The sequence below is a fragment of the Lithobates pipiens genome, unplaced genomic scaffold (genome assembly GCF_037356315.1).
Source record: "Lithobates pipiens isolate NorthernLeopardFrog02 unplaced genomic scaffold, aLitPip1_a1.2 Scaffold_13, whole genome shotgun sequence".
In the NCBI taxonomy this organism is placed as follows: Eukaryota; Metazoa; Chordata; class Amphibia; order Anura; family Ranidae; genus Lithobates; species Lithobates pipiens.
The window spans coordinates 31954513-31965390 of NW_027507718.1; the positions used below are offsets into that span (position 1 = coordinate 31954513).

At 46.9% G+C, this 10878-nt stretch overlaps 1 protein-coding gene across 2 annotated transcripts in view; it reads right to left on the reverse strand.

Moving 5' to 3' along the window:
- Positions 1–1904, reverse strand: part of MAMDC2 (MAM domain containing 2) — a 147903-nt gene extending 145999 nt beyond the window's left edge. The window contains exon 1 of one of the 2 annotated variants that reach the window (XM_077474957.1): positions 1701–1898. In XM_077474957.1, coding sequence (XP_077331083.1) covers positions 1701–1740 — 40 coding nt within the window. In that variant the 5' untranslated portion in view covers positions 1741–1898. Of the gene's footprint in view, positions 1–1700 lie in introns of both variants that reach the window. The other variant, XM_077474958.1, reaches the window with a different exon arrangement.
- Positions 1905–10878: the final 8974 nt, after the last annotated feature.

A 10878-nucleotide genomic window follows, 5' to 3' on the forward strand; every position in this document is an offset into this window, starting at 1 on the left:
ATCATTTTTTTTGTTTTTACTAGTAATGGCAGCGATCTGCAATGTGTATCGGGACTGCGACATTATGGCAGACACGTCAGACATTTTTGACACATTTTTGGGACCATTGCCATTTTTACAGAGATCAGTGCTATAAAAATGCATTGATTACTGTAAAAATGTCACTTGCAGTGAAGGGGTTAACCACTAGGGGGCGATCAAGGTTTTAATGTGTTCCCTAATGTGTGTTCTAACTGAAAGGGGGAGGGGACTGTGTAGGGGAGATGACAGATCGCTGTTCATACTCTGTATGAACAGATGATCTGTCTGTTCTCCCCTCAGAGAACCAGAAACTGTGTGTTTACACACAGATCCTGGTTCTCCTTGTGCCCCGAGCGATCGCGGGAGCCTGGCGGTGATTTTGACCGCCTGGCACTCGCATCAGCTCTGTGGGCGGGCAGGGGGCACATGCATGCCCCTAGTGGCCAAATCTAGAAGCGACATAACATGACGGCTATTCGTGCAGCCAAGCCATGTTGCCGCACTACAAGTGCGGCGGCTGGTCGGCAAGCGGTTAATGACAGCCTGTGACAGCCTCTTAGTTGTATTAACCCCCACCGCACCATTGGAGGCAGATATTCACTAACAGAACAGGAGTCAGCGTAAGGGACAAAATCTGACAAATATAATAGCCCCTGTTATGTTCAGCAGGCAGTATATATTGCATTAGGGTGTGCACCCCAAAGCTCAAATGCACATGCCTTTCTCTTCAGCCTCCTCTGCACTGATCAGTGAATGAATGGGAAGTGCTCTGTGCTGAGTGGCTACCTGTTCATTCACAAACTGAGGCATAGTAACACAATTGAATATGCTTCAGTTATGAATGAACACAGTAAGTGAGTGTGTTCATTTCGAAAAGGAAATGGCTGGTAAATGACATATTTACTAGTCCTTTGCCCCACTCTCCATTGTGAGACTTCCCCGCAGCAGCCAGGGGGAAAGGAGAGGAGGAAAGCCAGAAACACTGAGGGGGGTGCAATATGGGGGAAGTCCGGGCAATAGGGGGAATCTGCACCACACACAGTGATTATGCACACCTGGCACACCCCCTGCACATGCCTATGACTGACACTGAGCGTGACCCATTTGAGAAAACGGGGTCACGCCACAAAATGTGTGCAATGCACGTTTTTGCGGCGTGGTAATGCGCCATTTATAGGAATAAAACAGATGCAATCCAAAGACAGTGCACTGCAATCTTCATACAATACTTCATGGCCAGCAAAAAAAACTTCATTCAAAACAATGTCATGTTAAAAAATAAAACCTCAGCAGACTCGGAGCAAAAGTTTCATTCTGCAAAGTGTGAACAGTGTGCACAGTCCTGTAAAGAGGCTGATTGAGCAGCCATAGAGATAAATGTGGATGCATCCTCCACAGGACAGTGTGCATGGTGCTGAGCAAGCTACTGGAGAATAAAAGGAGAAGAGCCTGCAGCCTCATCTCTCCTCTCCAACACACACTCAGCACCCATCCCACTCTGCAATGCTGGCATCCACAACTCCCAACACTTTCCATACTCATTGCATTACCTCTGGGCTGGAACACTGCAAATCCTCAACTTTCAGTCCTACCGGCTACTTTTCACCTGATTCATTGAAGAAAGCTGCAAACAAAAAAACAAAAAGTTTCCCTCACTGCCTACTGAGTGTGGTACTTACCTGCCAGGGAGAGCAGGAGAGCAGGGAAGAAAGGCAGCATTGTCAGCAGAGATGGCTGGGTACCAGTCAGGGGCACCTCCAGTCAGGGCTGTACTGGGAGCCTGTTGGCTGTGCTGGTGGATAGGCTGTGGATGAAATGCAGCTGTCCCCCCTTGTGGAGGAAGGAAGGTGGGGAGTGAGGAGAAGGCTGAAGAAACAGACAAAGATCACTCAGGGGAGGGGGGAAACCCTGACTCCTGCTCCTCCTGACACTTCCCAGACATACAGGGAGCAGTCATATCATATAAACTGCTTCAGTCCCTGTCAGTGATACCACATATTCCAACCTCGCCTCTTATACCAGGCACACACAACATACATCTCATTGTGTGTCTGCTTTGTGCACACAGATGTGTCATCTATATTACCACACACACAGGAATTTATTAGAACAGCTCCTCACAAAACTGTGTTGTTGTGTCTACAATTTAGTCATTTCTCAAAATGATGATTGTTATTATACAGGATTTTAATAGCATCAACAGTTTTACAATATAAAGAAAGAGAAAATACAATACAATACAATGGAGTTAGGAGAACCCTGCTCCTGAGAGCTTACAATCTAATAGGGAGGGGCTGGTGAAAATGATCACTCCTCTCCTCAAAAGTCCTAGGGAGAGCAGAAATCAATAGGTTAATTTTTAGATTGTAAACTCTAATGAGCAGGGCCCTCTGATTCCTCTTGTAACAAATTGTAATGTAACTGTAATGTCTGCCCTCATGTTGTAAAGTGCTGAGCAAACTGTTGGCGCTATATAAAACCTGTATAATAAATAATAATAATAATACTAGGGGACATGTCTTCAACTGATTGTAAAGCTTTGTTTATTAAAAAAGAAAATAACAAACATATACTTACCTCCACTGTGCAGCTCGTTTTGCACAGAGTGGCCCCGACCACCGTCTTCTGGGGTCCCCTGGCTGATCTCGCGGCATCAGATAACCCCCTAGGAGAAGCGCTCTCCTGAGGGGATTACCTTGCGGGCACACTCCCGAGTCAAACATTCGGTGGCCATAGTCGTCAAATATATGACTCGGCCTGGCCCCCAATGCCCACATCATTGGATTTGATTGACAGCAGCAGAGGCCAATGGCTGTGTGTGCTGCTATCAATGTATCTATATAAGAGCCGAGAACCCTGGGCAGAGGAATAGCACGTCCCCACCAGATGAAGTTCCAGGGCTCAGATAAGTAAAAAGGGGGGGGGGGGGGGGCGGTGGGGCCGGTCACTGCCAGGGGTTTTTTCACCTTAAAGAGGAGGACCGGTTTAAAAAAAAATTTAAAGTCAGCAGCTGCAAACACTGTAGCTGCTGACTTAATAAGCACACTTACCTGTCCAGGGCGCCCGCGATGTCGGTCGCCCGAGGCTGACCCGTCCCTCGGCTCTCGGGTCCTGGCGCCGCCATTTTGGCTAAGGGAAACAGGCAGTGAAGCCGCAAGGCTTCACTGCCCGTTTCCTACTGCGCATGCGTGAGTCGCACAGCGCTTTGTGAATGGGCGGGCTGTGTTCTGGGACACACAGTTCCCAGAACACAGCGCGACCCATTACCCAGAAGACGCCGCACGGAGAAAAGAAGATAGAAGATCTCCACGGAGGAGGAAGAGGCAGATTAGGATGATGTGCCTAGCAACAGGCATTTCTGGTAAGTTAAAAAAAACATTTTTTTCATTTTTTTTTTCTGATCTTTCTTTAATTTTTAATGTATTTTTCATAGGATGCATTAAAGCCTCGTGTTTTTTCACCTTAAAGCATCTTAAGCCTTAAGGTGAAAAAACTCCTGGCAGGCACTGGCCCCCTAGCCCCCCCCCCCCCCGTTTTACTTACCTGAGCCCCGAAGTTCCGTCGGTGCGCCCCCGACGTCCCTTTCTTCATGGGTTCCCAGCTCTTGATTGGATAGATTGATAGCAGCACAGCCATTGGTTCCCACTGCTGTCAATCAGATCCAATGGCGCACGCTCCGGGGGCGTGGCCGAGACCTGCATTCGGCCTCTATGGACATTGAATGCTGGGCTCAGGAGCGTGCCCGCAAGGCAACCCCCTCGGGAGAGTGCTTCTCCAAGGGGGTTATCTAATGTGGGGAGAAACCGCAAGAGCCACCGAGGGACCCCAGAAATGGATGCACAGTGGAGGTAAGTATGACATGTTTGTTATTTAAAAAAAGAAAAAACAATCCTTTAGTATCACTTTAAGGTGAAAAAACACGAGGGTTTACAACCCCTTTAACCACTTCAGCCCCAGAAGAATTTACCCCCTTCCTGACCAGAGCACTTTTTGCAATTCGGCACTGCATCACTTTAACTGACAATTGCGCGGTCGTGCGACATGGCTCCCAGACAAAATTGACATCCTTTTTTTCTCACAAATAGAGCTTTCTTTTGGTGGTATTTGATCATCTCTGCGGGTTTTATTTTTTGCGCTATAAACAAAAAAATAGGGACAATTTCGAAAAAAATGCATTATTTTATATTCTTTGCTATAATAAATACCCCCAAAAAATATATTAAAAAAATATTTTTTCCTCAGTTTAGGCCGATACGTTTTCTTCTACATATTTTTGGTTAAAAAAATCGCAGTAAGCATTTATTGATTGGTTTGCGCAAAAGTTATAGCATTTACAAAATAGGGGATAGTTTTATGGCATTTTTATTCATAATTTTTTTTTATACTAGTAATGGCGGCGATCATTTTTATCGTGACTACGACATTATGGCGGACACGTCGGACAATTTTGACACATTTTTGTGACCATTGGCATTAATGCAGCGACCAATGCTAAAAAATTACATTGATTACTGTAAAAATGTTACTGGCAGTGAAGGGGTTAACCACTAGGTGGCACTGTAGGGGTTAAGTGTGTCCTAGGGAGTGATTCTAACTGTGGGGGGGAGGGGCTGTGTGTGACACGTCACTGATCAGCGCTTCCAATTACAGGGAGCGCTGATCAGTGACAGTGTCATTAGGCAGAATGGGGAGATGCTTGTTTACATTAGCACCTCCCCGTTCTTCCTCACCGTGAGACGATCGTGGGTATGCCCGTGGACATCGAGCCCGTGACGATCATGGTCACAGAGCTCCTGGCGGGCGCACATGCGCACCCGCAAGCCGCCTCTTAAAGAGCAACGTACAGGTACGTTAATCTGCCTGTACGTGCCCTTCTGTGCAGTATATCTGCGTGAGGCGGTCAGGAAGCGGTTAAGGTGGGTACACACTATAAGAAAATTGGGCAAACGATTGTCTGTTTTTTTCTCAATGTTTCAAAGCAAGTGAAAACTGAGGATGGAAGTAATGTACAAATATTCTCGTACGACAACGTTTTTTAAATTTAGTTTTTACTGTTTCTGATCATGCGCAGTCTTACGTATCTAATTTTTCTCATACAAAAAAAGTATGAAAGTACACATTAAGCAAAAATCATTCATTCTATTCATGTATGAGAACTAGTTTTTTGTCCCTTTGAAAATTTTGCTTTGCGAAGTCTGAATCGGTTGTCCAAAGTTGTGTACCCAATATACGAAAATCGAACCATCGTTCATACGGCATCTTCCTTCCGTTTTTCTCATATACACACTTTACATGAAAGTCTAAATTAACCCTCTTCATGTATTATTGTAATCCAGTAAGGCTGCATACAGTATATATTAATAACAATTCCTCTTAGTTAGAAGTGTTAGTTCACTTTTAACCACTGCAATACTAGGTATTTCTTTCTCATACATCACGGGACATAGAGTCTCAGTAATCACTGATGGGTTATATAGGGTATCACTAGGTGATTGGACACTGGCACAGCCTAGACAGGAAGTTCAATCCCCTATATAACCCCTCCCCTTACTGGGAGTACCTCAGTTTTTTCGCCAGTGTCTTAGGTGTTGGTCACGAGTAAAGATGTGCTGTGCTGAGCTCCAATGGAATATCCTACACTGGGGCAAGCCATGCAACCGGATCCAATCAAAGTGTCTTTTCCAGGCCGACTTGGATGGTACCCGGGCCTCGTGTCTGAAGAAACAAGGTTTTACCTGTAACGCTTCTCTTTTTAGAGAGCTGGACCCCGGGATCCAGTATTTGTTTTTGTCAGCCATATCCCTGGCAGGGTGCTTTACAGGCCCAGAACTGCGGATCCCCCTATACAAAAAGGGGTCCTAGTCTCTGAAGGTTTGTTTTCTAAACGGAGCCCACCGTGAGAGGTGAAGATTGGGTCTATTACACAGAACCCTGCAGCTGGATAACGTAAGGGTGTCTCCTTAAGAATTTTTCCAGTTCTAATAGGTTTCTCCTTTAACCACTTGCCGCCCACCCTATAGCAAATAGATCATATGACGTGATCAGGATTATGAGCCGCTGCGCGCCCCCGGGGGCGCGCATCGCGGCAATTGTTTTTGCGGGGTGTCAGTCTGACACCCGGCAACTACGATCTCGGTAAAGAGTCTCCGACGGAGACTCTTTACCACGTGATCAGCCGTGTCCAATCACGGCTGATCACAGTGTAAATAGGAAAAGCCGGTGATCGGCTTTTCCTCACTCGCGTCTGTCAGACGCGAGTAGAGGAGAGCCGATCGGCTGCTCCTCTGACAGGGGGGTCTGTGCTGATCGATTATCAGCACAGCCCCCCCGAAGATGCCCACACTGGACCACCAGGGACACCACCAGGGATGCCAAGGACAAGGTATGCCACCCTAGACCACCAAGGATTCTAGTCAGTGCCACAATGGATGCCAATCAGTGCCCATAATGGATGCCAATCAGTGCCCACAATGGGCATCACTGATTGGCATGCATTATTGATTGGCACTGATTGGCATCCATTAGTGCAATATATTATAATACAATGCCGCCTATCAGTTCCCATCTGTGCCACCTATCAGTGCCTACCCATGCCCACCTGTGCCGCCTACCCATGCCCACCTGTGCCGCCTACCCATGCTCACCTGTGCCACCTACCCATGCCCACCTGTGCCGCCTACCCATGCCCACCTGTGCCGCCTAACCCATGCCCACCTGTGCCACTTATCCATGCCCATTCATGCCAATCCGTGCCAATTTGTGCCACCTATCAGTGCCCATCCGTGTCGCCCATCAGTGCCACCCATCAGTGCCGCCTATCAGTGCCACATATCGGTGTCCATCAATGCCACCTCATCAGTGCCACTTCATTGGTGCCACCTCATCGGTGCCCATCAGTGCCGCCTTATCATTGCCCATCAGTGTAACCCCATCAGTGCCCATCAGTGAAGGAGAAAACTTACTTATTTGCAAAGTTTTGAAATTGAAACAAAAAAAAACATTTTTTTTTTTTTTTCGGTATTTTTTTATTTGTCCAGCAAAAAATAAAAACCGTAGAGGTGATCAAATACCACCAAAAGAAAGCTCTATTTGTGGGGAAAAAAATTATAAAAATTTCATTTGGGTACAGTGTAGCATGACCGCGCTATTGTCATTCAAAGTGCGACAGCGCTGAAAGCTCAAAATTGGTCTGGGCAGGAAGGTGTTTAAGTGCCCGGTATTGAAGTGGTTAAGTAAATGTATGCTATGCCTAAAGTCGCCACCGGGGCTGTCAAGAGCACATACCTTTCATGCCTGATCAGTCTGTCTCAGTGTCTATGCTGTAAGCTCCTCCAAGCCATGCTCCAGGTAGGATGTGGGAAGGGGGGTTTTCTCCTACAGGGATTCTCCCCCCACAGCTTAGGTTAGGCACAGAGAAGCGGTAGTATACCACACCGCCCGCCACCTCCACTATTACAGCGGTTTCCCATCCACTGACCCTGCTCTCTCCTCCGCCCCCAGCCTCCCTTCCATGCAGGTTCCGAGGATTAGAGCCTCTGCTCACAGGAGAAAGCAGTCTTTTTTGAAAAGACGAGGGGGGGCGGAAGGGGCAAGTGGAGGAGGGGGGCGGAGCGTTAACGCGACGTCGGCATGGTTAGACGCCCACATTGCTGGCTACACAGGCTATAAAGTGCACTTTTTTGCAGGTGCACACAGCCTATGGAGGGACACAGAGCTGACAGGCGCATGTGAGTATGGGACACAGGTATTCCCTGGCAGCATTTACTTAAGCACTAGACTGGGTCTTGAAGAGTATGGCTGGGTATCACCGAGTATTGCAGACTATGGATGTGTATGGCAGAGTATGGCTGGGTATGGCTGGGTATGGCAGGGTATGGCTGGGTATGGCAGGGTATGGCTGGGTATGGCAGGGTATGGCTGGGTATTGCAGAGTATGGCAGGGTATTGCAGAGTATGGCAGGGTATTGCAGAGTATGCCTGGGTATTGCAGAGTATTGCAGGGTTTGGCAGGGTATGGCAGAGTATTGCAGAGTATGGCTGGGTATTGCAAGGTATTGTAGAGTATGCCAGGGTATTGCAGAGTTTTGCAGAGTATGGCTGGGTATTGCAAGATATTCCAGAGTATGGCAGGGTATGGCAGGGTATGGCAGGGTATGGCAGAGTATTGCAGAGTATTGCAGAGTATTGCAGAGTATGGCTCGGTATTGCAGAGTATTGCAAGGTATGGCAGGGTATGGCATAGTATTGCAGGGTACGGCAGAGTATTGCATAGTATGGCTGGCTATTGCAGGGTATTGCAGAGTATTGCAGAGTATGGCTGGGTATTGCAGGGTATTGCAGAGTATGGCTGGGTATTGCAGAGTATTGGCAGAGTATTGCAGAGTATTGTCAGGGTATGGAGGGATGGCTGAGCATGGATGGATGGATGTGACTGCAACTGTCACTGAGCAGTGCTGTGGGCACTACAGATCCAGCCCACAGTGCTGCTGCCATCCGATCTCTCCCCTCCACTGTATAGATCAGTACACAGAGGGGAGGGAAGAACTGACGTTTACAAGTTAACCCCTCGTCATTTGACGGAGCGATCACCTGTTAAAAGGCCGCGATCAGCCGATGGAAGTTCTCGGGTGCACGCCCCAGGGGGCGCACGAGAGCGGGATTCTGGGAGGACATCACTGTACACCCTCCCAGAGTTATCTAACCGCCCTGTAGCCACCATTCGGCTATGGGCCGGTTGGTAAGTGGTTAAAAAAGGAAGGTGCTGGCAAATTACATATTTAGTAGCCCCTTCACCCACTCAACATCCTGAAACATCCCCCTCAGCAGCTGGGGGAGAGGAGAGGAGGGAAGCCAGCAGTGCTGCGGGGGGGGCAACATGGGGGAAGCCTGGCATTAGGGGAATCGGCACCGCACATAGTGGTAAGGGAGTGCCCAGGCACACCTGGCACACCCCCTGCGCACACCTATGGACATCAGTGTGAAAAAACTGGCTACAAAGAAAAAAGCACAAAAAAAGTGGGTAGGCACTAGGCAGCGTTTTTTAGACTTTTGACTGGTATCTTAGACCTGCATGTATGAAGGATACACTGCCTCCTTTGATAAATGGATGCGTTTACCTTTTCTATATGTGATACTACCTTAAAGCGGAGGTCCTCCAAATTTTTTTTTTTTAAAGTCAGCAGCTACAAATACTTTTAAAATAAGGACAGTTACCTGTCCAGGGCTCCCGCGATGTCAGCACCCGAGGTTGAACCATCCCTCGGTGCTCGGATGCTGCCACCGCCATCCTTGGTAAGGGAATCAGGAAGTGAAGCCTTGTGGCTTCACTTCCTGATTCCCTACTGCGCATGTGCAAGTCATGCTACACAATCCGAATGGCCCCTGCTGTCTCTGGGACCCGTGTGTCTCCCAGCAGACAGCGGAGGGAGGACGGGAAGTGACGTAGGTCACCAAGATCACTGCGGTGATCTATGCCTGGAAGTGGGTGCAAATACCTGTATTATACAGGTATCTGCACCCCCCCCCCCCCCCCGAGAGGTGCCAAATGTGACACCAGGAAGGGGGGGGGGGGGGGTTCCGAAAAGCAGACGTTCCATTTTTGTGTGAACCTCCACTTTAATTGATCTTTCACAGTGCTTTCAGAAAATGTTGGACCATTTGAAAAGCAGGTCACACTCTACCACACTTACTCAGGATGTGATGTGTGAATTTGTAATGCACCCATTTTCACCAGCCATGACCTGACTCATTGACCTGTGATTTCTGTTCTAGTTCATTCATTAATCTCCCAATTATCTCATCGGTGTTCAGCAATTTAGGAATCTACAGAAAAAAAAAATCATCCAAAAGTCCCCAGCTGCCTATGACACTGTCTTCACTTCCTGAATGGCAAAGATATCCATTATGAAATAAGACCAGGAGCTTTTTATGCAGTGAAAGCATGAGTAAAATATAAAGCAGACAAGCCCCACAGCCTACCAGAAATGACATCTGGTACATTGTTCTGACATATCTAAAAAATATGAAGGAAAGTTTATGCACTTAAAAAGGTAAAAAGCAAAAAGGTACAGAACATATGTAAGTACGTTTTATTCTTTATACACATTTGTTATCATTTAACATATCAGATGCAGCTGCAGAATCACACAGTTCATTTTAACTCTTGGCTGATGTCTTTAAAAATTGTAATTCTCAGTAGCTGGCTTCCTTTCATTTTTCAGAGTGCTGTTGAAAGAAAAAAAAGAAGGAAAAGAAAAACGAAATTGTGGCTATTGTAGTATTTTAGACTGTTTTAATTGTTACAGATTAAAATTCATCATGAAGTTCTACGGGGTCTTTAGTCCATATTTTATGGAATTGCCCTAAAATTGCCCTAAAATAAGGGATTTCTGGACCATGGTGGAGCAAACAATAAAAACAATAATGGGAGTGTCCCTTGGAGTAAATCCTGCAGCCTTTCTACTACATGATACACCACTCTCAAACAATCGATACAAACATTTGTTATTGAAACATATCCTTAATGCAGCAAAAGCCTTCAATCCAGCTCTATGGAAGAGCCTCCCAATAAAACACACTGGCTTGCTCGAATGAATGAGATCCAAGAGATGTAAAACTTGACCGTGATGCTAAGGGAGCAAAAAGACAAGTACTGGAAAATTTGAACCCCCTACTTCTTTTATAAGGGTCAAACTATACTACCGGTAGCTTTCCAACCACAGGTTGGAGTGGGACTTCCCAACAATCTGCTCAATCCCTTTACCCCCCCCCCCCTCTTTTTTTTTCTCTCTCTCGCTTTCTCTTCCCCCAAATGTCTTCTCCTCTTCCCCTTCCAATCTTATTTTTACTTATCCCTCC